At 44.1% G+C, this 25,320-nt stretch overlaps 1 protein-coding gene across 7 annotated transcripts in view; it reads right to left on the reverse strand.

Annotated features, from left to right (window-relative positions):
- ZBTB46 (zinc finger and BTB domain containing 46) overlaps nt 1-22,224 on the reverse strand; it is a 52,145-nt gene extending 29,921 nt beyond the window's left edge. The window contains exons 1-5 of one of the 7 annotated variants that reach the window (XM_064391205.1): nt 22,109-22,224; nt 21,504-21,684; nt 15,148-15,275; nt 13,295-13,433; nt 5,781-6,750 (exon numbers count right to left, since the gene is read on the reverse strand). In XM_064391205.1, the coding sequence (XP_064247275.1) occupies nt 5,781-6,750; nt 13,295-13,348 (1,024 nt within the window). In that variant the 5' untranslated portion in view covers nt 13,349-13,433; nt 15,148-15,275; nt 21,504-21,684; nt 22,109-22,224. Of the gene's footprint in view, nt 1-5,780; nt 6,751-13,294; nt 13,434-15,147; nt 15,276-21,503; nt 21,714-21,814; nt 22,071-22,108 lie in introns of those variants that run through there. The other 6 variants (XM_064391203.1, XM_064391204.1, XM_064391202.1 and 3 more) reach the window with 6 other exon arrangements.
- Between the last annotated feature and the right edge of the window lie 3,096 nt (nt 22,225-25,320).

Consider the following 25,320-nt stretch of genomic DNA (forward strand, 5'->3'; position numbering starts at 1 on the left):
ACTTAATTTTCCAAGAGGCAGGCAATTTGTAGTTTACTATTACCTACCCTCAAAAATACTCCAACACCTTTCCAATAAGCTGTTTTAATCCAAAACATCTATCCTGCTTAAAAAGTGATCTTGCCAAAATGAGGCATAAAAAAGGTCTAAGCAACAAACTAAAAGTAGGAAATTATTAAAATCCGAGCCTGTGTTGAGTTTTAGGACATCAGACATTCATCTGACAACTGAAATTTTAGGCAGCCCACCTCTCAGTCATGGCTGTAACAAACCATTAAAACACCTGAGGTTTTCCCATTGCAACCAGGACTCAGGCCATGGCAGGTGGACTGGAGACTCCCTCTCTTCAGAGCAAAATCCATTTAAAGGAAGAGTAACTGACTGTATTCTGTCCCAGTGACTTTTCTGGCTGGATTATTTCAACACTGCCTGCTTCCAAAACTTCTCTTAGCACCTCCTTCAATACATTCATTTTTTTTTCTTGTAGAACAAAGCAAAAATCTTCAGGAGTTCCTTAAACACCTGAATCCTGAGTACTAATACCACACTCATCTTCCCCCCCCTTTCTCATTTTGCAAAATCTGGATTCCTCTGGTTGGACCAAGACACTTGCCAAATACAACGGGAACAGGGGAATTTTCAGGGGAATTACTTATTTAATAATGACTTGCAAATGTGAATCAAGGGAAGATCTGAAGATTTGCATTGACAAAGGGACAGAGTTACAAGAAGCCCAGTAGCTTGCTAAGAAAAAACAACTTTGTTTCAAGAATAAAACCATCCTGTACTAAGGCAATCCACACATTCACCTGCCTGTACTCAGGTCCAGAGACCTCACCTGCAGAAACTTCACTGAGTTCATCTGGAAGGAGCTCTTCCTTGCCTGCCTCTGAAGCCTTTTGCAATGTAAGCTCCCTATGTGATCCAACTGTTCAGCATCTGTGCTCCCCAACAGCTCCTGTAATCATAATTTGCTCTCTGGAAACCAAGACAGAAAAAGGGATGGGGAATGTTGACGACACCAGCTGTCCCCTGATTCCTGGGGAGCAGAGCTCCTGCAGCAGCCACGCGTGTGGTACTGGAAAATGAGCAACTTCAACAGCTCCTCACCAGGAGGGAGGAAACTTGTGCATAATTAAAGATTTTGATGGGGAAAATGTTAAAGGAACTGTGAGCTCTGCAAAGTCAGAAGGATACAGTGAAGTCCTGCCTGTCCTTCCCATGGAGGTCACTAGTCTGGGCTTACTCAAGTCCTGCAGCTCTTCTTCACAGAACACAGCAATTCCAATACATGTATTAAAGGAAAGAAAAGAGTTCCCAAACTGTGGCGCCTTTAGAAAGGGCTGCTCTGTTTTTAAAATAATTAGCTTCATTTCACAGTCAATTGGCACACAGAAATTCACTTGCAGCTTTTGGGTGCAAACACTCAGAAGATGTGTGGGAGTATTTCCTTGGAAATAAATTCCTGAATCATAACTACCATGCCTGAACTAACACATTAATAAAGCCGTCAATAAATTCTCCAGAAGACACCCTTCAAGTGACAGTTTTCCATTACGTGAAGAGGCAAAACCAGCAACACTTTGCTGGCTTAACAGTGAAAAAGATATCCATTCTCTTTTCCAAACACCACCTGATTCTGTAGTCCATGCACTCAGGATGTGTAATCCTGATAAAATTTTATCCAGCAAGGTTAAAGGAACAGGAACCTAAGGCAAATAAAGATGTTCAAGCCTCAAAACTACTTCTGAATTTCATAAGCATTTTTGACATGAAAACTAGCAAAGATTAAAAACCATATTTCTTTAGAAAACCTGTAAAATTTAAGAAAAAGGCATAAAATAAAAGGCAGACCTGTTCTTTTGGCAAGTCCATGAAGGAAATTCTTCTTGGCTCAATTATGAAGAAAGTTATTATTTATAAAAGCCCATCCTTCAGTTTACTTTGGAGAACTGCTGCTTCAAGTTAATGTGTCTTGATGAGGAAAACATATATATGAATGTTTCCTACAAGGAATGACAGACTGACATCCTGAACAACCCAAACAGGATGGGAAAGACAAAATCTGATGTGTTTGATGCTAAACAGACAGTCCAAATTAATAAATAGAGACTAGCATGAAAAGATGGTGCTCATCAAGCTTTGTGCTTGACTGACACCACCCTGAGAAACTGAGAGCTGAATCACAGCCCCAATCCTGCACCTCACTTTTTCATTTGCATTCTCCTGCAAATCCCATTTGATCATTCTTTCTTGGATGAAAAAGACAATCTTCATGGCAGACATCAACAATCTCTTGCTATTTCCATTATGTTAGATTACCATTAATAAGATTACCTCAGACACTCCTTTTTATTTTAATCTCCTATGTTGTCAGATTCCAAAACTCTCAACAGCACCCTACCAGCATATGGGAAATCAATGGATTTGCAAAGAATTTTCTTACCCTTTCAATTTAAATAAAATCTGTGTCTTTTTTTGAGATGTCAATGATTTGTATTTAAATAGTCTACTTAAATATTTGGGACACTTTAATACACCTGCCTGCACTGATAAGAATGTTTTTCCCACTGATAGCAGCACTACTGCTGACTGTGAATGAGCTGAGTTGTTTCAAAAGCAAAGTTTCAGTGACTGCAATGTGCTTCTTTGTAACATAACAGGAATCAAATAATCCTATATATAATAGAGGAGAAGGAAGCATATTTTTCATCTGTCAAAATCCTGCCCCAAATAATCACTGCATTTAAAGGGTGATGCAAGTGTTACTTGCAAGTTTCCCTTTCCAAAACGCTGCTGAAATGCAGTGCTGCTTGCATCCAAGACCAAAAGAGTACCTCACACAATTTCAGGAGGAAGACTGAGCTTTGAAGAAATATTCTCCTAAATCAGCTTTTGCATTTCCAGAATTCAGTGTCTGGGTTAGCCCAGCAGTAGAGAGGCATTTGTAAACCACCCCAGTGAACCCAGCAAGAGCTTTCAGACTTAGCAAGCAGCACCTTAAAATAACTGATAGGATCAGAAAAGGGAACGAGCCTTAAAGAACAGAGAGTTCTAGGTAACTTTCTTTCCTCTCAGTTACTTCTGAAAGAACATTCAACACCCATTTCCTCAGTGAGTGAGTAGCTTTCCATCTTAGCTGTGTACATTGCTGATAGGAACACTTCTACATAAATGAGGAAAAAGAGAGCCCCAGACTATGAAGTCTGTTTTAAAAAATGAAACCTGACATGATTAAATCAAAGACAACTTCAAGCTGAAATTTAAGCACAGCCCAAATACTTGTTACAAGTGTCTGCACTGTGTCATTACCCATTTGCACACAAGAAAATCAATTATTCTTTACACTTAGGAGTCAAGTCTGCAACACCCCTACAGCACTGCTAAATTCTAACAGGAGAAGGAAGAATCTGGGGTACCAGAATCCAGCCTAAGCACTACCCTGTAGCTCAGGATATGAAGTTTGCTGGAAAAAATCTCCCATCTGCTGGATATGGGAAATACCCATGCAAGAGCAGAAGACCCTACTGCTTGCAGGGCCCCAGACAGGGATGTTTTTGGGGCAGCAGGGTTGCTTTCACCCCACAGTGAAAGAGCAGCAGCCTCACCTGAGTGCCCATTTGATTTCCCCCAAACCACAAGTTTACCACACGAGAGGCTGCCTGTGGACAAGGTGTCCAAGATTAACTGAAACTGAACACGTATGGATCTCAAGTCCTTTGAAATCACACTGAAAAAGTCCCCAAAGACACCACAACCTGACCTACAAAACAGGCAGGGCTTGCAGAAACAATCCCTGCTGCTAAGCCCACATGCACCCATTCCACAATTTCAGGCCCCACAATGCAGAGGAACCTCCCTGTCCAGCAGGGCAGAAAGGAGAATTTCACCTGCATTCACCTCTCCAGATGGCCAGTCTGGGGAGCCCCACACCCCCACCTTGCTCCTCATGGACACACTGCTCTCTGCCAGTTGCCACTGCCAGCACAGGCAGCCCCCAAACCTGTTCATTTTGGACAGCAAGAAGTCTTGCCATTTTTTTCTTTTTTGCCATTTCTTCCTTTTCCTTTACCAGCACTACTGGAATATTGAAACTCTCCCCCCAACCACCACCATCCAGCTGCCCTTTTCCCACCACTGAAACCACCTCCTTTATTGGAAACTGCATTTAAGGCAAGATTTGGAACAAATAATCTGATATGCCTGCTGACATGCTGTCTCAGCACTGTGCTGAGTCAACCCCCCGAGCCATCTTCCTCTCATCTGTGAGCAGCCACTGCAATTTAATTCCCTAACAATTAGGAATTAAATAATCCAAGTTTCATTCAGCTTCCAGTAATGCAATCTCTTCTGTTGTGCACTGTTCTCCATGAAGACACTCAGTCTACCCCCAGCTTTCCAAGAGGGTGAGAGCTGCAGCTCTGTTTGTGCAGCCACTCCAACACGTCTGGCTCACTCCAGGTACCTGTCCAAACCCACATCCCTCAGACAGCACAAGTGATCCAGCTGTTTTTATGGGATGCCGTGGAAAATGAAAAATAGCTGCATGAGAACAGAGACCAAGCAATCCATGCTGAGTCTTCACTCAAAACAAGGATAAAATACATGCATTGCAAAAATTGAGATTCTTCATAAATCACTGTTGCCTTAAATTATCTCGCATTTTTCTTCTAACTGACGTTGTTTAGATTTTATCATCAGCTAATTAGAATAATTACATGCAATTATCTTGCTGCAGCAGATAACCATAAAACACAATAAATCTCAAGATATTTGCAAAGTTACTGTTCAATGAAAACCACATTTAAACTCCAGTATGTGAGCAACTTCAACCTTTTTCAGCCCATAAAGACTTTTAAGACTTTCAGTACTCTTTGTATTGGCTTTTTTCATCCAAATTTGGCAACATAAAAGTCTATAATCTCACACACCCTTCTCCTGGCTGACTTGGGCTCTGCTAAACACAGGCTAACTCACAGCACAGACTAAGTTTGAAGTCAGCTTGAGAGAGTTTACTAACACACTCCCATAAGTCCTTAGAAAAAACCACCAAACTCCTATTCCTGTATCTGTTTATTGCCACAGATTAATGAATCAAATGGGCCAGTTATCTTGAGACAAAAAAATAACTACTGAAGATTCAAAGAAGTCAAGAAAACAATTTTCTTGCTGGCTACACACTTCAAACACAGCCACTCGTCTCAGACCACAAGCAGTCACACATCAAAATACACTTGAAGCCATAGTGATGCCTGAGAAAAACATGTTGTTCTTGAGAGTTACTGAACACTTATCCTGCCATTACCAGCAAGAAGCTATGGTGGTTTTCTCACCCAAGAGAAAGTGACACCTGAATATCAGGAAATTCTGAAGATGCTATCAGTAAGACTAAATTACACCTGCGTGTGTGGTGTAATTACCTCATCAATATACAGTGAAAGGAAAATTCTTCAACCTTGACATCAATGTCCACACCTGCTAAAATAAATTCTTTTAACCTTTCCCTCATTAATTCCAGCACTTAGTGGTGGTTTTGGGGTGATTTATGTCATTCAAAGTCAAAACAAAACCACCACTTTTACTGGAGAGCCAGCCTCCACTGGGGCTCCCGACTGTACCGCACCGTGCTTGGTGCTTCTGAATTGCTGGCAACTCAAATTTCTGTATTTTTGTATTTCTGACAAACTCCTATTTCAGAGGCTGATAAGATCATCCCATAAACAGATCTAATTAACTCAACATTTTCAGTTTCATCCCCAAAAACTGGAAGAATGACTTACCTGGGTCTCGACTGCTGTACGGCCATCCTGAGGCAGGTAAAAGGGGCAGCACAGGGGAATTTGCCCTGCTGTCATCCTCCACTTGCTGCGTAATATGTCTCACAGTTTCTTTGTTTTTCCTGTTCTTCCTGCGGCCCGTGGGCTGCCAGCCATCCCCCACTCCTTGCTCTGAGAACCCGCTCTGTATTGCACCATCCTTGGCAGAGTGCAGCTCACCCCCTCCGTAGTGGGACGGTGACACCTGCTCCTCTTTGATACGCAAAGACCCATAGCCCATGTCACTAGCCCAGAGAGACTGGGACGAAACGTCTTCGTGGCTGTCTGCTTTTGGTTCCTGATCCTCTTTCCCATAACTACTCCCTCCCTCGTGGCAGCTGGCAATGGCTGAGTCCCCAGAGGAGTTTGCTGGGCTCGTTCTCCGAGCCAGCCAGGGGGATATACTCCTGCCAGCCACCACTGCCGAAATCAGAGCGTCCGTGCTGCTGCTGGAAGGGGCTCCCAGCTCATAATCAACGAGGTCCTCCGAGGCATCAGACTTGATGCTTATGTCCAGAGCTGCTTTGATGAAGTTGTGACAGGCCTGCACGATGTCTGTCATCTGCAGGTAGCTGGCGGCCGACATCACCTCGATGACGTTCCTGCTGGTCAGCGCCAGGTGTGCGGAGTACATGAAGTCAATGATTGCCTTAAAGCCCTGGGCGGTGACGATGTCCAGGTGGGTGACTGTGGCCTGGTCAGAGGTTTTCTGCACCTGGCAGTAGAGGGTTTTGAAGTAGCGGCTGCTCCCCAGGAGGACGTTTTTGTGAGCCTTGAAGATCTTGCCCTCCACGATGATGCAGACGTCGCAGAGGATGCCGTGCTGCCTCTGCTCGTTCAGCTCCCGCAGCAGGTGACGGTAGTGGGAAGCAATTTCCATATCTTCCTTTCGGTTATTCATCTGGAGATCTTTATGTTTCCTCTTCCACAAGTCCTGCAGGGGGAAGGAAATGATAGGATTACACAATCCAAGACAAGGCTGAGACAAACCCAAACTCTTGTTTTGGTTGTGCCAAAAGAAGCAACAGGTTCATCTGGGAAGAGTGCCACAAATGAGCTACTGCCTGCAATGCCTCCACATTCATTACAAAATGCACCTTACTTTGGCCAGACTTCAAATAATTTACATTAAAAAGAACTAGATTTGAAGCCAATCCTCCAGTAGCTCGTAACATCCCAGAGCAAATATTTCTTTAAATTACTGCAAACTTGTAAAAAAAACTCATCTGAAGTAACCAGAGAACAACAGCTGTCAGTTTTTACTGTGAATTTGTTGAAGTCTGGTTTTGAAAGAGATCTTGCACTTGAAACCATGCTCAGATGCCCACAGACTACAGAGGGGCACACTGTAACACATTTTCCTCGAGGGAACAAGCATTGTGTGTAGCACACAGAGGAGCTGAAATCCTCAAACAGCAAGAGCCAATTGAACCCAGCATTTCCCTTGTTATACTCCTGTGGAGGGGCTATAAAAATAGTTTAGAAGTCACAAGAGCAACAAGCAAATCCAAGAAAAGTTTTAAGTCCCCATCCAAACTAAACTGGCAATAGATCACAACTACAAAATTAATGGTATTTGAAGCTGAACTACTTACAAGCAATACTTTGCCATAAACATGTTATTTCCTTGCTTTACATCTCCAAGTTTCCCCCACAGCCACCCTCAGATACTGTGTAGAGAATTTCTCATTATCACCCAAAGAAAGGATCCTTATGACCAACATAAAGCTGAGAAAAATTCACAGCGCATTTGATCACTTTTCATAAAATTTGGCAGTATTATCCAAAATAAAAGGCTAGCTGGTGCCAGCAGCAAGGTATCTTTGAAGTTATGCTCTGGATTATCCTCCTCTTACACCCCTAAACAGAAAAAAGGTCCTAAATGTTGACAGCAATCAGCAGTGTGAGGATTTTCAGACTGAATTTTTTCCAGTTACTATCTTTGCAACTCCATATTTGCCTTTGATGCCACAACTTTACAAATTCTCTGGCATTCAATTCTGCCATTTTCTCTAGCTTATACCACTTTTTTGGGAACTTACTACCAGATTTATCTACCACGGAACAGTAGTTTAATGGTCCAACTATTTAAGAGCACCAAGGTAAAGGATAACTTACTCCTTTCTCTCAGAAGCTTAAAATCTGTTCCAATACAAAAAGTGCCAACTGTAGAATTGCTGTGAGGATCCACATGTCAACACACAGCTGTAAAACTGGACCCAGATCCAAATGTTATTATGTGCAGGCACACTCATCAGAAGCCTGGGTTTAGGCTACTTATAAAAACCAAACCTCTGAGGTCGTACAGCCTGGAAGCACACATGGTTCAGGGTTAGCAGGGGCATTAAGGAGGATGTTTCCAGCCTGGAGCACCTTTCTAACATCCACAGAGCTCACACACAAGCTGAGCCCCATCTGCCCAAACTGGCTCGCAGCAGTGGGCAGCACAGCCGTGATTCAGGAAGTTTCCTTGGCACATTCAAGAGTGTTTCCTGGGCTGTGGAACACTCATCCACAAGTAGCCTGCCCCCTTCCCCTACCCTGTGCTATTATTATCATTGGCAGGAGCAAAATAGCTGCAGTTTAGTCACTGTGGGCTAGAAAGGCACCTCCCAGCCCACAGAACATCCGTGAGGTGGGATCTTCTCCTAGAGAGGCACCTGATGATTCAAAAGTTCAAGCCATGCAAGACTGCTCCAAGCTCCTCCAGTTCTGCAAGGATGGAGCTGCCTCTCTGCAGCCCCAAAAATCCTAATTTGCAAGGCCAGCTGGTCCCTGATCATTGAGAGATGTTTGCTTCCCTCTAGAGAGGAAGGACCTTCCTGCCTGCAACACAGGCAGGCTGAACTGCATTCATCCACTTCAAACCATGCAGCTTTTCTGCAGAATTAAGCACAGGATGCACAGATAAGCCAATATCTTTTTTTTTTATTTTTTATTGAACTGGAAGAGGTCAATACCAGTGCAGCTGCACACACCTATTTACCACAGAAATCTGCCCAGAGACCTCAAACCAAATCCTCACCCAGACACCATCTCTGTCTCAAATAAACAGAATAAATCTAAGAAAATCAAACCAACAATCAGGTTGGGGAGTATGGAAAGAAAAATAAATTAATTTTCAGGTGTTTGGCCTGCAAAGGTTGTGGTGGCACCAGCCAGCACAGCAATCTCTCTAATCCAGGCTCTGGAGGTGGCTGCCAGCACTTCCCAACATCTCCATGTTGGAAAGAACCACCTCTTAAGGCAGAGTGACAGTTCAGTTTTGTCTTTATTCCAGAAACCACTACTGCATCTACTTTAGGAGCTGAGGAGTCAGCTTAGTCCCCTTAGGAAATATGAATTGCCACATAGGATCAAGTGAGCTGTCCATCACCAGTCGTGTCTCCAACAGCTGCCATATCCACACAATTCAGGGGAAGATGTGAGAAAACCTCAGAGCCCACACTGAGGAAAGGGCCAGAATGTTCTGGATATGGCATTTCCTTCCACTGTTCCTTCCTGGATGTTAAAATCCATATTCCAAGACACGAACTCCCTGGAACTGTGGGGAGGAGGGGCAGGAAATCTCCTGCAAGGATAATTTTCTCTCCCTCAATTTCATACAGATTAGCATCCAGTATTTGTCAATGTCTCCACTTGCTCTTGTGAATTTATGGCACAACATTTTTCCTTCTTCAACTGGAAACATTCTTCAACTGGAAATGGTATCAATTCCTTGAGATTTTATTTCTTTGCTATCTCATACATTTATTCAGTTTAGTTCATTGGGTCAGGTCCACCCCCCACTGATAACAGTCCACTTCAGACACATCTTGTCCTTTTTTAAGCTGCCTGTGGCAGAAATACAGAATTTCAAATATGTCTCTTGCTACTTTTGGTTTAGACTGAAGCAGTTTGAGGTTCAGGCATTGAGAGGGATGGAGGGATGGAGACCTTGCTCATCTCTTTAGGAAACAGAAGATAAGGTCAGAGAAAAGACATCAGGGATTTTTTACTAAACACAAGAACACAAAAATCTCTTCAAGGCTCCTTTCTGACCACTGAGGTGTGCACATTACAGCCCCTTCAAGCAAGCAGAGAAGTGGATACCCCTGTGTTCAGTGCAATCAATAAAATGTAACAGTTTCCAAATCAGGAATTATTACTGTAGATGTCTTGATCTTCCTCTGTCACAAGGTCTGCTCCCTCACACCCATCACTCCACATCCAACATCTGTCACAGCATTGTACCTTTTAAACAAGAGGTCTTCAGGGGAGAAAATTAAATATGCCTCAAATTCAGAGGAATTAATTAGTTTTCTGTCTACCCATGTCAAACCAGAACATCCGTTTAATGTCAAGGATCACTAGGGAATTACTCCAAGTTAAATTTAAGGCAATTTGCTAGTAGTTAAAAATTCAGGAAGCTTTAAAACCCTGTTCTCTTGTGTTCCAATTTCACATGCTGTTTTGTGGCTTGTTGATGGTTTGTTTTTCTTTTTTTTTTTTCCTTTCCCTGGTAAGGATATTTATTTCCACTTAAAAAATGTTGTGGAAAGATTTCTTCAGAAAAGCTGAACCCTTCAAAACTCTGTGGAAGCACAGTGAAGATGGAATAAACTGGAGATTTCTTAGAAACAGACCTCAAAGATTAATGATGCATTTTTTGGTTTATCTCAGGTCTTCTCAGTACATGAAGGCTTTAAAAGTTGAGCATCTACCAGAATTCTTTAGGCCACATGGCCACAACATAACTTTCCAGGAAGCCACTGAACCAGGAAAGCTCATCTGAAGATTTTCCACAAAATAAAACTGTAGCAGATCAGGCTTTCTTCACAAGCCAGTTCACAGGCAGTACAGTAATTCAAGTCTATTACTCCTCCAAAAAGAACTTTAAAAATATGTCCCAAACCAAACCATTGCACTTAACAGCAAGAAGAACACAAAATGAGCAGATTTAAGAGTCAATTTCATGCAAACTTCTTTCAAGATACAGGCTTGCTTTTATTTCTCATATCAGCAAACCCTGGTCTTGAAGTAAGCATTAAGAATTTATACAATCTTTAACCCTAGCTAGAGTGAACCTATGAAAGTGGTTTATTTTGCACTGTCAGAACAGTTATTTAAACATGAAAACGGCACACTAGGATTCTAAATCACATTTCACTTCCCATTGGAAAGGTTTCAAGAAGAGTAAATATTTATTTATTGGCAAATTTCTCAGCCCAGGAACGAGTGTCTTAACCAAAATCTTAACATCACTAAAATTAGGGGTACAAATTTGTTGCATCAAAATCTCAGTGCATTACTTACATTTTGACAAAAAGTCCCAGATGACAAATGAACTGCACACAAAATCCTCTACAGAGCAGTCCCCTGGGAAATAGTGGGGACAAAAATAAACTTCCTTCCCTCAGAAAGAAAACAGGGAAAAAAAAGGCCTGGAGGTTTGTTTTTTTGTTGTTGGTTTTTTGTTGGTTTTTTTTGTGGGGGGGAGGTTGCTGTTGTGAGGACTTGTTTGGTTGGTTACTTTTTTCTTTTCTGAGAATGTAAGTGAACTGAAGACTTAAACTTCATCTGTATCAATTTTCTCAGCATGTTTCTACACTTAAAACCAAGGACCAAAGGCAAAGAGCACCAAAATGCTCACTAGTGCACTCCTCCACCACTCTGCTCCCTAGAGAAAACATGCCAACTGGAATTTAACCAAAAATGTGTTGTTTCCTCCCCCCTCTCCCTTCAGAGAAAAGTAAAAACAGATTAAGGAAGAACTCCAATGCTTTATTACACAAAAACCCAACAAACACACCCCACTTCTCTGCTTCCCCTGTGTCCTGTCCATGTTTCCACTCCCAAGACATTCCAACATTTTTAAAATTCCTCTGCAAAGGAGCTCTGTAAGGTGAGATTGGGCTTGAAATGCTTCCTTGCAAAACAAGACACAGTGTGCATGCAAGTTTCACTTTTATCCAGTTAAAGGCAACAGAAATGCACAGGATTCCTACTCTGCATCTGCCCTGTGCTGAAAAGAATGGAGAACAAAACCCCTTAGGAACTGAAAAGGACAGTAAAGGACAGAAAAAGAAGACTCAGAATATTCATGGATGGTAACTCTCTGCAAAGACTCTGCTCAGGAGCTTCACAAGCACAAATCCCCACGAGAGCAGTGCTTTCTCACACGTGTTTGAGGAACAGCAGCACACAATTCTGAAAGAGTTTTAATTTCTTGATACTATATAACACCAAATTACATTCATGTGATCAGCTTTGTCCAAAATAGATAAAAGTAACAGCTTACAGAAATTAACAGTTGTCAAAAAAAGAAACTGCTTTACCCTTTTCTGATTCCCAAAACCAATCGTGCCTTGTTTTAAGTTGGTCATTCCAACCACAGCTCTGAACTGGAGCAGAAAGAGGCAGATGTTTGTAAACAGACCAAAGCAGACCCTTGAGCCAGAGAGGTCACTCAGGGTTTCATGCAAACAACGTGCACCACTTCTCCCTGATGAGCAGGGATGGCAAGGTTTAACTGCAGCCCAGCAGTGCATGGGCTCATGGGCTGGGACTCACAGGAAGAAAATAAAAGTTTCACCATTCACCTTGAGAAGAACTACAGAAGTACAGAAAGGGCAGGGATTTGGGAGGCACGTGATTTTCAATGAACTTAAAGAAAAATACCAATTCCATTTTCATTACTGAATTTGACAGCCCCACTGAACTGTCAGTGATTGCAGGGCAAAGAGCCCCAAGTCCCTACACAAATTTATTAACATTGGTCTGATCAGGATTCACTAAAATTTTTCCAACTCCAAGCCAACGTTGCCCCATCATAGAGAGAATTAAAACAACATCTCTGCTTAGGATCTGTAGCAGATACAATTCAGAAAGTCCATGAGTACAGTTCAAACAGCAGAGTAGAACACTGCCCAATTCCAGCATTTCATACCATTAAAGCAGTGTTTCCACAGTCCAAACAAGAACCACAAGGAAAATCTAACTCCAACAGCAGAACCTAAAATAGCAGGGAGTCATTATTAAACATTTCTCTCTACTCCAAAACTTTAAACCAGAGACTTGGCTGTGGCCTTTCACTTGTCAAACTATCCACCTGAAGTTATGGGTCAGCCAATGTGCAGGAGCTGGACAGCAGAAAAGGTCAATCAAAACACAGGATTTCATAGAAAAATCCATTTATTAACCATCATTAGTTCTGACAGCACATGAAGAATTTCAAGAGAAAAACCAGGACTGAAAATGAGAGGTAAGTGAAAACTGCTGTCCTCCACATTTCAGGAGGAGGGTAATTAGAATTCAAAATTTAGAAACTGTAAAGTTAAAAATTTTATCTGAAAAAAAAAAGAAAATACCAGATATGCACATTTTGCTACATTGTTATTAAAAGTAACAAGTTATTTTTGCAGACTTAGTTAATGAAAACATGTAAATTGCACTATTGAATAAATAAACAAATAAAACCCAAGACAATTACTTCTTACCAGTAACAAACTGGGTTCCAGGTCTAGTGTTTCTCCTACAACAGCTGAGGACATCAACAGCCCCAGGGCAGCACAGGTAGTGCCCTGCTCGTGACCTTCTGACAGCACTGGGGTGAACTCTTGTAGGAGAAAGACAGAACTATGACAAAAAACAAAACCAGAACAAATTATTAGCAATAAACTAACAGTGAAATGTTTTGAAGTGCTTTCCCTCCAAACTCACAGTTATGACATTTTTACTTGTGACTTAATGAATTCCAAAAAAGTCAACTCTGAGCATATCAATATATTGAAATTAATTAAAGCCTCGCTACCACTTTGTAATAATGTAAACAAGAGTTACTTCTTAAAGGTATGGGAACAAAAAGGTCTAATTTTAGCTACTAAAACTTCAATCAGACCCTTGAACAACAGAGTTTCCTGTTTGGGAGCTTTTCAAAACATTCTCACTTTAATGACTCCTTAAAGAGACTCACCTTATCTGACCTATAAAATACTGAGCTTTAAAAGCTACCAGTACAGCTCCTGACAGAAATTTGCAGTGAAACACTCAGGAGAATTTGCTCTTCAAATGTTTAGCTGCCAGTTTCTAGTGGCTGACACCATTCTGGGTTAAGAGACCAAACAATCCCAAGATTTGTAAAGTTTTGTGTAAAATACAGATATTTAGGTGTAGTAAGACACATTTACAGACAGGCTTCTCAGAGAAAACCTGAGTGCTTATGGTTATAAGGCACAAGGAGTAGGAACAGTTCACCTACACCAAGGCTTTTGTCTGTGGGGACACATCCACAAAATCTGTCATCTTATACACCTTTTTTTCTTGTATAAAACAGACTTTCTTATCTTCAGAATAGCATACACACCACGCTGGCAACATTTAACTTAAAATCTAACACTTCTGAGTCTACTTTATTCAAAACTTCATATTGTTAGCCATAATAAAGTCCTTTTTGATCTCTGCATTTCAAACATCTTCAATACACAGATTAGCTCTCTTAATGAAAATAAGCTATAAATAAATACTGGTGATTTCAAGACTGACCTTCTGTAGTACCAGATTGTGAAAGGAAACATCAGAAGATAAAAGCTAAGAAAGCTTTTCCAACACAAATTAATGCCATTATAGAAGGTGAAATAAAATACCTAATAAACAAACAAAGTAATAAGGAAAATCCAAGCATTCTTAGGGCAAACAGCAGAACTGAAAATCTTGAAAACAAATATGACCCAATTGAAGCAAACACCAGTGACTTTGTTCTCTGTTTCTATTCTGGACTGCCAAGTCTTGCCTTTCTCTATTTCTGATTGCTTCTCCATAGCAATTGTTTTGGCCAGCTCCTTTTAGTGCTGTTATTTGGACAGTTAAGAAAAAATAAAGTGGTGAAGCGATGGAGCCAGACCAACCCAGACACATGGGAAATTACTTTGTTAGCAAAGTGTAACAAGGTGTATGTATTTCTACTTAGACATGGGGCTATTACTGTTAAATCTCTCACTTACACCTGTCCCAGAGCACAGAGCCAGAACAGACTGGTAAAAATGGCAAGGCTGAGCCCTGCACTTTCTCTTCCTTGCTTGGAGCTGTGCACCTGTTTCCCTCTTGTGACCAAACAGATGAGAACAGAGTGGCCGTGATGGATGGAGGCACCTCTGCCACGAGGAAGGAGCAGAACAGCCAGAGGTATTTCTCCAACTTTTGCAGAATGACCAAGACTTCTAAATGAGCCCTTGTTATAATTAAGTCAAGTTTTATGAAGCAATGTCATCTCTCATAACAACATTTTCTCCAAGTCCCCTTTCCCTTTCCTATACCACATGACAAAAATATCTTTGAAATGCCGAGAGCTTACCGATACTTGAAAGTGTTTCCTGTCAGCAAAAATAAACCTTGCAATGTTTCACAGCTGGACAGTGCATGTTTCAATGAAGAGAGGAGAATGGTCTCTGGTGAGAAGCTCCAGAAGGTTCATCAGACGTCCTGTGTTTGGGAATGGAAAGAATAGGAGGCAAAAATAAAAATCCAAATTTTAACTCAATACAATGCCCTTCAGTGTCACATAATTACAAGCAATGTTTAAAATAACTGCATGTTTACAACACTGTTTGCCATTTTAACAAGAAACATTCTGATATATTCTTGTAATTAATCACGCAGGAAAAATTATTTAGCTCTTGTGTCAATGTAAAGAAGTTTAACATACCAGTATTAGGACTGTTAACAACTCCTGACTATGCTTCCAGAAGTGCTTTGAAAATGTCACTCTAAAACACCAGCAGTTTATAAAAGGATTTAAAAAAAAAATTAACAACATTGTTTCAGTTGACATGTAAGTTTCAGTTAATGTTAATGCTCAGTTAATGTTTCTGTGACCTCTGTGACCCACACGCTTTAAATGGGGTTGGAATTAATCTACCCTCATGGTTATAGTGATTCCCCTCCAAACCAAAATATTTGCCTAAGGTTACAGAAAAATCATGTGTCCATGTTGTGTGAAAGGGACAGATTTGAATTTTATTCCCATCCAGCTCGACTGAATCACAGCCTTCAAAAGCCAGCACGACCCCCAGATTTTAACCACCACACAGCATCCACAAAGGTACTGAGGAAAGCACTTTGCTTCTCTTGCAAATATTTAAAAAAATTTAAAAACCCCAACAGACAACACAAAAATGACAATGTAAATAACTAACAGAAGCTTTACTTTCCATGCCTGTAAAAGCTGTGCACCTGAAATACAATATTGCAGTGGGTAACACGCTGCTAATCCCACAGGATGCACCTTTGCATCAGGGCACAGGTGTGCGCGCCCAGTTCCAGCTGCTCGCCTGCAGAAATATTTCCACTGCGCTTGGATTTCCTCTGCATTTCCCTTATTCATTTCCCCAGAACTTCCAGCTCTGTCCATCTGCCTGTCTCCCATCCTCTCCCCATGCTGGTACAGTAAAGGTTGCTCAAATCATTCCCCTATTTTTGATCTCTGTTCTCTCTCTCCTCTGGTTGCACCAGGAGAAGAACAGACCCTGGAGAACACAGCAAGAACTTGGCACAACTGGTACAGGGTACCAGGCTTGAGAAGTCTGGTGACATCAAAAAAATAAGAATTTAGCTACAGATATATCTGCTAATCTAGCAGTGAAGATTAAAAAACAACCTGAAAAATTCAAATGCCTGTGGCTCCTATGACACTTACCTGTCCAAGTGCCATTAGATCTCCTTAAGATCTCCTACAAGATCTTAAGCTTTTACTTTAAAAAGTCACATAAGAAATCTAAGCAAAAAACCTCTGCCCTTGTTCATCTATAAGTCAAAAAAACAACACAAAAAGTACCGTAAAAAAAAGAGGATTAGAGAACTGTAAACTTATCACACTGGGAATTGCCCTGAAGAATGGTTTCCCCCAAACTTTCTCATTGGTTTTTGGCTTTTTAATTAGGGGATCTTTGCCAAAGTTCCCAAACTCAATACACAAAAAGGGAGGGAGCCAAAGGAGGAAGAATCATGAGGTGATTTTTAAAAAGAAGAAAAGCAGAGGTAAAAACCAAGAGAAAGATCACCAAAAAGACACACAAGGAGTCATGAATAATCTAAAAGAATCAACCAGTGCAAAACTGAAGATAACACATGAAGGGCTCTGAGAACAACTTCATTCTGTCTGTGTAATTCAAGGTACAAGTCCTCCACGCCTTGGGTAAGGATCCTGGTTTACTTTTTAGCACAAATCTCATAATCCAGATTTGATCAACTACTACTAAAAAAAAATAAAAAGGGGGAGTGAAGCCAAGAAGGACACATTGGTAACAAGAAGGAAGTCAAAAAGCTCATTTTATATTTAGCCACCACCTCATTCTCCAACCTTATAGTAGCAGGACTGTTAAGAGCAACTGGGCCCTGACTACTTCATTTATTGGCACTTAAATTAGCTGGGTTTGGATATTTTAAGCACCTAATGTCCAATACAGACCATTGATTCTTCTGTTTCATGGCCTGATCTGAGCACTAGCCAGGAAGGCATTTCCTCTGATGCCGTATCAGTGCAAAAGGTGCAAATTTTAACTCTTTCCTCTAAGAAAGCAAGCCAAAGCCCTAAAATATCAGCTTTCTGCAGAGCCCTTCTCCATGGGGTGAGAAATACCAGGAAGCAAACTCACTTGGATGGAATAAGCAGTTTGTTCAATATAAGGCAAGGAAATAATTGGAATAATAGGAAATAATAGGAAAGACAACTAGATATTTCAATATACAGAGGTATAAACATATTCTTTAATATACAAAACCCTGCTCATTTCCTACGTTGGGTTCTTGGGCATGTAAGGTCCTGGTACACACTGACATTCTCCTTAACAAGTGTATTTTAGCCCACACACAAGCTCATAGACGTGTTTGTAGAGTTTTTTTGACACCTTGGTGTCTCTTTCCAGTACAGGAGATGCCAACTCAGAATCACTATAAAGCAAACACAGGACAACTTCCAACATTTGCAGGGTGTTTTTCTTCCCAAGGGCACATGTGAATCAAGTGAGTAGCAGGACAAGATCACCACTGTCTGGACTGGAATAAAAGCCCAAAAATCAAGGCAAAAAGATGAGTTTCAGCTCTAATTCAGCATCTACCTGTCACATTTCAGCAAAGCCACCTCTCCCCTCCTGTGCCAGGGACATCCTTACCTATGCACAACTGAACACTGCCAAGTGGGAACACATTTCCATCTCATTAGAATGGCTGTCAAGGATCTCACCCTGTGCTCAGAAACTATTCCAAACCAGCATCTCAGCAGCAGCCTGATGTTTCTTAAATGCATGGGTATGAAAGAATGTTAAAGCAACTGTTCAGAAAATAACTGCACCACAGCTTGACTTGGTAAGGGACTGCAAACCCCACCCACGAGCCTCTGGACTCCACCACATCCCAGAGGGAATTCATCCAGGACTTCACACTGCTGTGCCTTTCTGAAGAATAAGCATTTCTAGTAGAATTTTTCATCAGTGTAATTGAAAATGTTTGGGAGAGCTGAGTAAATCCCTGTTTCACAGAAGGGGAGATGGGTAACAAGAAGTTACACACCAGCACATTCAATCAACAGCTGAAGGATGAGAACTGAGTCCCAAAGATCAGCTTTCCCTCTGGATGGGACACCCTTGTGAATCCAAACACACCAAGGCAGCACAAACCAGAAACCTATTGATCTGTTTAGGGAAGTTGAGATTCTTCCCTCTTGCACCTCAAGGAAAGAAGCCCCACATGAAGTGATACAGGCTTTTATTTCTCATTCTGTCTAAAGGACTGCAGATCCAGAGGGAACTGAGAAACCCAACTACTGAAGGATGTGTTTAAGGGGGCTGCAAACACCAACATACAAAAAGTCCTCGGGAAGGGAATAAAGTTTTGAAGCAACAAATTTTAACACTGGAGCCCCAACTGTTATTGTGCTTGCCCAAATACCATCAAAACTCCTACAGAGATGCTTTAGGATGGCAGAACTTCCTGCAGACAAAACTCCTGCCTCTGCCTCATAGCCAGGTCCTAAGGTGACCCCTGCTCTGTGCACACAACCTGCTCGCTTTCACTAGGAACACACTCCCAGTTTCAAGTATCACACTCAGAAAACACAGGTGAGCTCCACACTTCCAAATATTCCAGCCAAACGCGAGGCAGGAGTGAAATATAAAAAGAGAATTAATCTCTCTGTGTAAAGTGTCTGAATTTTCCAGGGTAGTGCTCACACAGATTGCTGCCTCCTGGGAATTATAAGGACATGTGGGATAACCATTACAACTGCAGGTAGCTCTTCAAAGACTTCAACTAAGCCCTCTCTCCCTGCCCTTCTGTCTGCCCATTAAACTGAGCACAGAGGAGCATGGAAAACCCCTGCGAATGCTTTTTACCAATTTAGGGGGAGTCTGGAAAGCGTTACAGAGTGCTCTGGAGCAGCCAGTAAAACCGGCAACACGAAGGGAAAAATGTCCTGGGAAAGGTTGAGCTGTTTATGAAATAATTCTGCCCTGCAAGCAGGCAGTGGCAGTTTGGATTGGGTGTCAGCCTGCTCTGCACTGCTGCTGCTGGGAGGAGAGGAAACTTTGCTTAGAAACTTCAAAAACACGGATCTAAAAAAAAAAAAAAAATCCACCCAAGTGGATAGCAAAGACAAAAAGAATATGCTGAACCTCACAGAAACACAGCACATCACCAGAGGAAAAGCAGGCAATTAATAGGAAAAATGCCTCATGTTTGGAAGATCTTTTGACAGAGGGCTGCTGGGGAGCTGCTAAACTGGTTTTCCTCTAAGCACTTCCAGATATTAAAAAAAAAAAAAAAAAATCCTCTTGCAAAGAACATATCCACTGTTGTACAACTGTCCCAGAAAACAAAGACCACGGGGAGAAAGTGGCCCATTTTCTCCAGTCTCCAAGAACCCCAAGTACAGGTCATGTTTTCAAAGGCTCAGTCCTACACACCCCAGGTCGGAGCAGCACTGAAAGCACAGGAATAAACACCTCAGGTGAGAGTTACTAGAGTGCCCCGTTTTTGGTACCAGCCTGAATTGAATTGACTCAATTGCACCCAGGCGAACACACGGTCTATGAAAACAACCGCGAGAGAAGTTTCACTGTGAGTGAGTTTCCCCCTCCTGGACACGCTGCATCAAAACCAAAAGATTCGTTTTCTATTTCGGTTATCCCATGAACGCACCAAACCTGGTGGGATATTTTTCAGCAATTTGGGAGCCCCCTGAATCCTGTCCTGCAGCTCATTCTCCTCTGCCTGCTCCCTGTCAGCTCCCAAAAAACACCTCAAAGCTGTAATTCCTCACCGCATGTTGAAAATATTGTGACTAATAATACACTCCACCCATTTTTTTCCATCACTAAGGATTTCAAAATATAAAACTTGACAAACAGTGAGAGAGTTTAGAAAGGGAAAGTCAAATTTTATTTTCAATTAAAAGAGGCTATGAAAGCACAAAAGTGAGGTATTGATTAAAGTGAAAGAGCTATCCAGTCACAGAAAGCTTCTCCTTCAAAAATTATGTTTTTCTCACTCTTCTTGGGTATCACTGCCTTTTCTTACAATGCCCACAGGGAAATAAAAAGAGAAAAATACTCCCTGTCTTTTTTGAGAAAACACATTTAATGCATTAGTAGCAGGGCTGATCTGTGCATATAGAGAGCCCACACTCAATAAATACATGATTGAATCCACAAACTGAGACCTACATCTCAATGACAGCAACTAAATGCTAAAAATGATACCAGTGATGCAATTAAAATGCGTGCACGAAGTTTGGTACAGGTGTCTACAATGCCACTGTTTGCTAAACACATCTCCTAATTAGCATGGCTTTAAACAATGCTGATAATAATCCCGTTCTGTAAGGCTTGCCAAATGAATCATTGGGATTGCAAAATAAAAAGCATGAGGAATTCATTAAAGAGCTGTTAAACTCTCCTTTGTTTATCTTTCCCCGGTCAGGTGTAAAAATAAATAAATACGGGTTTATGTCTCCGGATTCCATCCCAATGCTCCGCTCCACAATAACGTGCCGGGGAAGAACCTCCTCAGGAGGTACCAACATTTTTTTTCCCCCCCTCTCCGTTTCAAAAGAGAAATCCTCCCACTATTACAGTCCTGAAAATCTGCTCCATTCTCTATTTGTCATCTGGGATTGAGTTATCAGACACTACTTGTATTACTTTGGGAACTGACATGTCTATTTACAGAGACACAAAGGCAATCCAGCAGCACAACCCCTGCTTTTCCCAGCACCTCTCCTTCTCCCCTCCGCCAAATTCTACCAGCACTTTTTTCTGGGGAGGGGGGAGGACACCTCACTAGTTTCCCAGCATGACAGAGAACATTTCCAGCCACTTTTGCACTTGTTACAGCCTTATGAAAAATCACCTATATCCCCCCAAAGGAACAGCATTATTCTTTCAAGGCTTTTTTTTGTTTGTTTGCTTGTTGGGGTTTTTTGTATTTCTTTTTTGAAAAGAGGGTCACTTCCCCCATTTCAGCCTGCAATTAAAATGGAGGCAAGGCCAGGCGATCTATGTCTGGCTTTAGGGGGAGACAATAACCCAAAACAGGCCTGGCTTAAAAGAAAAAAAAAAAAAAAAAAAAAAAAAAAAAAGAGGAAAAAAAAAAGAGGAGAGGGAGAAAGAGAGACACGCAGAAAGAGAGAAATACAACATGCTTCACCAGTATTATTACCTCATCCCTTTTTCCAAGCAGTTTTGAACCACACTCCTGACAAACTCTTGGTCCAACTTGCACGGATGCTGGTTTTTAGGGGGCGGAAAGGGTTTTAATGCTGGAGCCGGGATTGAGGCTGGCTATCCGCAAGTGGAGCTGCTGTTAAAATGCCCCCTTGTCTCTTCTCCTCTCCCTTGAGCTGGGTGTTGACGCAGCAGAAATTACCAGCTGGAAAATTCCCCTTTTGGAGGTTACGGGGAGGAGGGGGGGCGGGCGGAGGAGCGAGGCGAGGGGAGGGCCGGGGGAGGGGGGTTAAACCCGGCACTTACCAAGTTAAGCCATCCACCCACACCAAATAGGACACCGCGTCCCAAAGAAGGCTCCGCGCCCCCCTCAGCGGGCAGGGCGCGACCGGCCGCGCTCCCCCCCGCGCCGGGGGGAATAACGGGGAGAAAAACGGGCATCGGCAGGAAAACGGGGATAACGAGGGGGATAACAACGGGGATAACACCGCGGCGGCGGTGCGGGAGCGGCGGGGGGGGCTCCCCGCCGCCCCTCAGAGGGGGGGGGGGGCGGCCATGGCGACCCCCGCGCGCCCCGGGGGGCGGGGGCGGCGCGCTTACCTGTGCCCCATGGAGGAGAGCGGGGTGTCGGAGCGGCCGGAGCGGTGGCTCCGTCGGTCACTCCGTGCCTCTCCTCCCGGGTGGGGAGGGGAAGGGGAAGGGGGGGCGGAGGGCGGAGGAGGGGGGGGGGGGGGAGAACCCGGCGGAGGGGGGGAAGGGGGGGGGCGCCCGGGCGCGCTCCCGACGCTCCCTCGGGCGCGCGGGGCGCGAGCCCGCGGCGGGAGGGGGGGGGGGGCCGCGGGGGGGGGCGGGGCCGCGCGGCGCGTGCCGGCGCTGTCCCCGCCCACTCTCCCCCGGCGGCGGGCGGTGATTGGGCGGCGGGCCGTCCGTCGGTCACGCCCACCTCGCCACGCCCCCCCCTCCCCTTGCGCCGGGGGAGCGGGGGCGCCGCCGGCGGCGCTGCCACTGCCGGACACCGGAAGTGAGGGAGGGCGGGGGCGCGCGGCGCGCGGGGCACGCCGGGACAGCGCGGGGGCCGCGCTGAGGCGGGGGCGGCGGCGGGAGCGCGGGGTCGTTCCCGGTGCCGGTCCGGATCCCCATCCTGCTCCCGAGCCTAACCCCGCTGCTCCTCCGGACCGCTCTGGGCCTCCCCGGCCGTCTCCTGTCCCCGGCAGGTGCGCCTGGCCGCGGGAGGGGCGGCTGCGCGCCCTCAGCGGGGCGCGTCCCCTCAGCCCCGCGGCGGGCGCTGGAGCGGGGCAGCGCCGCAGCCGCCTCCGGCCCTTGCGGGGAGAAACAAAAATCACTTTTCCCCCTCTTGCACGCGCCGAGGTGCATTTCACACAATGCCCTGAAACGATAATGTAAAAGAAGTGCAGTCCGCAGCCCCCTGACCCGTAATGGCCGGAGAGCGAGGCCGGTGGCCGGGGGGAGGATGGAGATCAGAGCGGACGGAGATCACAGCAATGGAAAACCTCCCGCTGCAACAAAGGGCACGGCTCTGCCCTTTTGGCTGCCGCGCTGGAGGAGCTGACAGAAGCTGCCCTATATTTCAAAGGACGGAGCTTAACAGGGCAGGATCGGTCCGGAGCTGGGGAAGCCGGCGCGGCCGCACGAAGCTGCGGCGAGCGGGGAGCCGCTCTCGGTGCCGTGTGCGGTCTGGGTTGTGAAAGCAGGAGCTGCTCCAGCAGATAAAGCGCTTGCAAACTGTTTTATCAACGTCTGCGTGCTGAGATTGCGCCCGAAATTGGGGAAATTTGGTGTGTGAGCGGCGGGGCTGGCCGTTTGCACGGTTAACTGACTTAGGTGTGTAATCACGGTAATTGCCTGGCTAATCGCGTGCCGAAGGTTTAAAAATTTCCTCCGTAGTTTCCTTTCCCTCATCCTATATATTTCCTTCATCTCTGGCTTTCAAGTAGGCAGACCTGCTGTCCAAATCTTAGATTTGACTTTTATGCCTGCTCTTCATTGAAATCCATTTCTATAAAGTGCTTTTAATCTCTAGGATGTCCCCTCACAAAAAGTGTATTTTCACTTTTTAATCTGCAATTTAAATAAACGGATGTTCCATCGTGTGTTTTCCTCCCCCCGTTTCCTCCCACATACCCTAAATACCTTTAATTTTGAAAAGACTGAATAAACCTGATTAATGAAAACAAAATGCCTTTTCACTCCAGCATGTTTTTAATTACCTCTTCATTTTATATTACAACAGAGTCCAAGCACCACCTTCCTAGAAAGAGTTCCATTAAAATGCAAATGAAGACTTTGCAGAAGTTGTTAATGCGACCAAGGACACAATTTCTTAGACTTGAGCAGCGCAGAATCGGTGCTGGGCGGGGGTTCCTGCTGCCACCTGCTCTTTCTGCACACACAGTCCTGTGCAGAACGTGTTTTCCAGCCTCTGTCACCTCTGGGTGAGGAGCACCAGAGCTGAACAAGCAAAATCCCTTTTCCACCCTAAATGCTCACGCTAGTTTTCACATGTGTCTGTCCCCCCTCACCTGCAGGCATGAAATCCTTCTGTGCTTTGAGTCATGTTTTTTTTAGGCTGAAATACGAAGGTTCAAGGGGCTGTTGAAAGTGGAGCTTTATGCCATCATGTCTTGTTTTGCATGACATCTGCCTCGTACCTGGTTGGGGCTGTAACCATTCCTGCCTTTCCTCACTCTTCTGAGGCCAAGCTTCCCCTGCTCCCCCAGAGCTCCTCAGGTGCAGGATGTACTCTCCCCTCCTCTCCTCCTGCCCAGGGTTTCTTCCCCGGGTCTTTGTTGCAAGAAAGCATTTCTTCCTGTGCTGTTTGTTTGTGTGTCAGGCTGGGCTGGCTCCCCCGGAGCAGCAGCAGCTGCTGCCCGGGCACTGCCCTGGGGAATGTTCCCAAGAGGGGGAGGGTGGCAGCAGGCCCCATTTCCCAAAGCTGCTCCACACAAAGGATTTCAGGAGACTTGAAAAGCTTTCATATTCTTTTGCCAAGCCCCCTCTCCTTTAATTAGAAGTTTGTGTTGTATTTTAGGTAAATACTGCAATAGCTCAGCGTGCCCTGAGAGGTGCTTTCTCCTCATGGAGAAGGAAAAGATGCGCATGGAAAAAATAAGAGCTTGGAGGAGAAATTGGAGTAATTGGGGCAGTTCCTATGATTTTTGGTGTGCAAAGGAGAGATTAGGAGTGTAATATCATGTCAGGGGTTATAGACCACGTGTTTCTAGCCCGAGTCCACATCCTTGCTACCCACTATACCACAGGTTCTACCCTGGCAGAGACTGGTGGTATCACACCACTGAAGGGTTTTAGCCACTGGGACAACAGGTAAAGACCAAATTCCTGTAACACAAGAGTGCTTGTGGTTGCCCTGATGTGTTCCTTTTGTTCTACCAAAGCACTTGGACCCCCAGCACAGCCACGCTGCCAGTGCTCCATCCTCACTGAGTGGGCAGGTTAAGCACCATGGACTAGCACGTGTGCTGTTGAATTTCACTGCCTTTTCAGTGTCCCTGCACCTCTGTGATTGCTCCCTGCACAATCTCCAAGACCTCTCCAGTGCAAATAAGTCAGCACCATCCTCCCACTGTCTCCTGTGCTGGGGTGTGGTGGGACCAGAGCAGGGGACAACAGCAGAGGAGAGCTGGCTGGGTGGTGCATTTAGACCATGTCCCCTTTGCAAAAACATGGGATTGCTGAGGTTGGAAAAGACCTCCAAGATCATCAAGTTCAAATGTTAACACAGCACTACCAAACCCAGCACTAAACTATGTCCCCAAGTGCCACATCTGCATGTT

Source organism: Passer domesticus, chromosome 16, assembly GCF_036417665.1.
Source record: "Passer domesticus isolate bPasDom1 chromosome 16, bPasDom1.hap1, whole genome shotgun sequence".
Taxonomy (NCBI): domain Eukaryota; kingdom Metazoa; phylum Chordata; class Aves; order Passeriformes; family Passeridae; genus Passer; species Passer domesticus.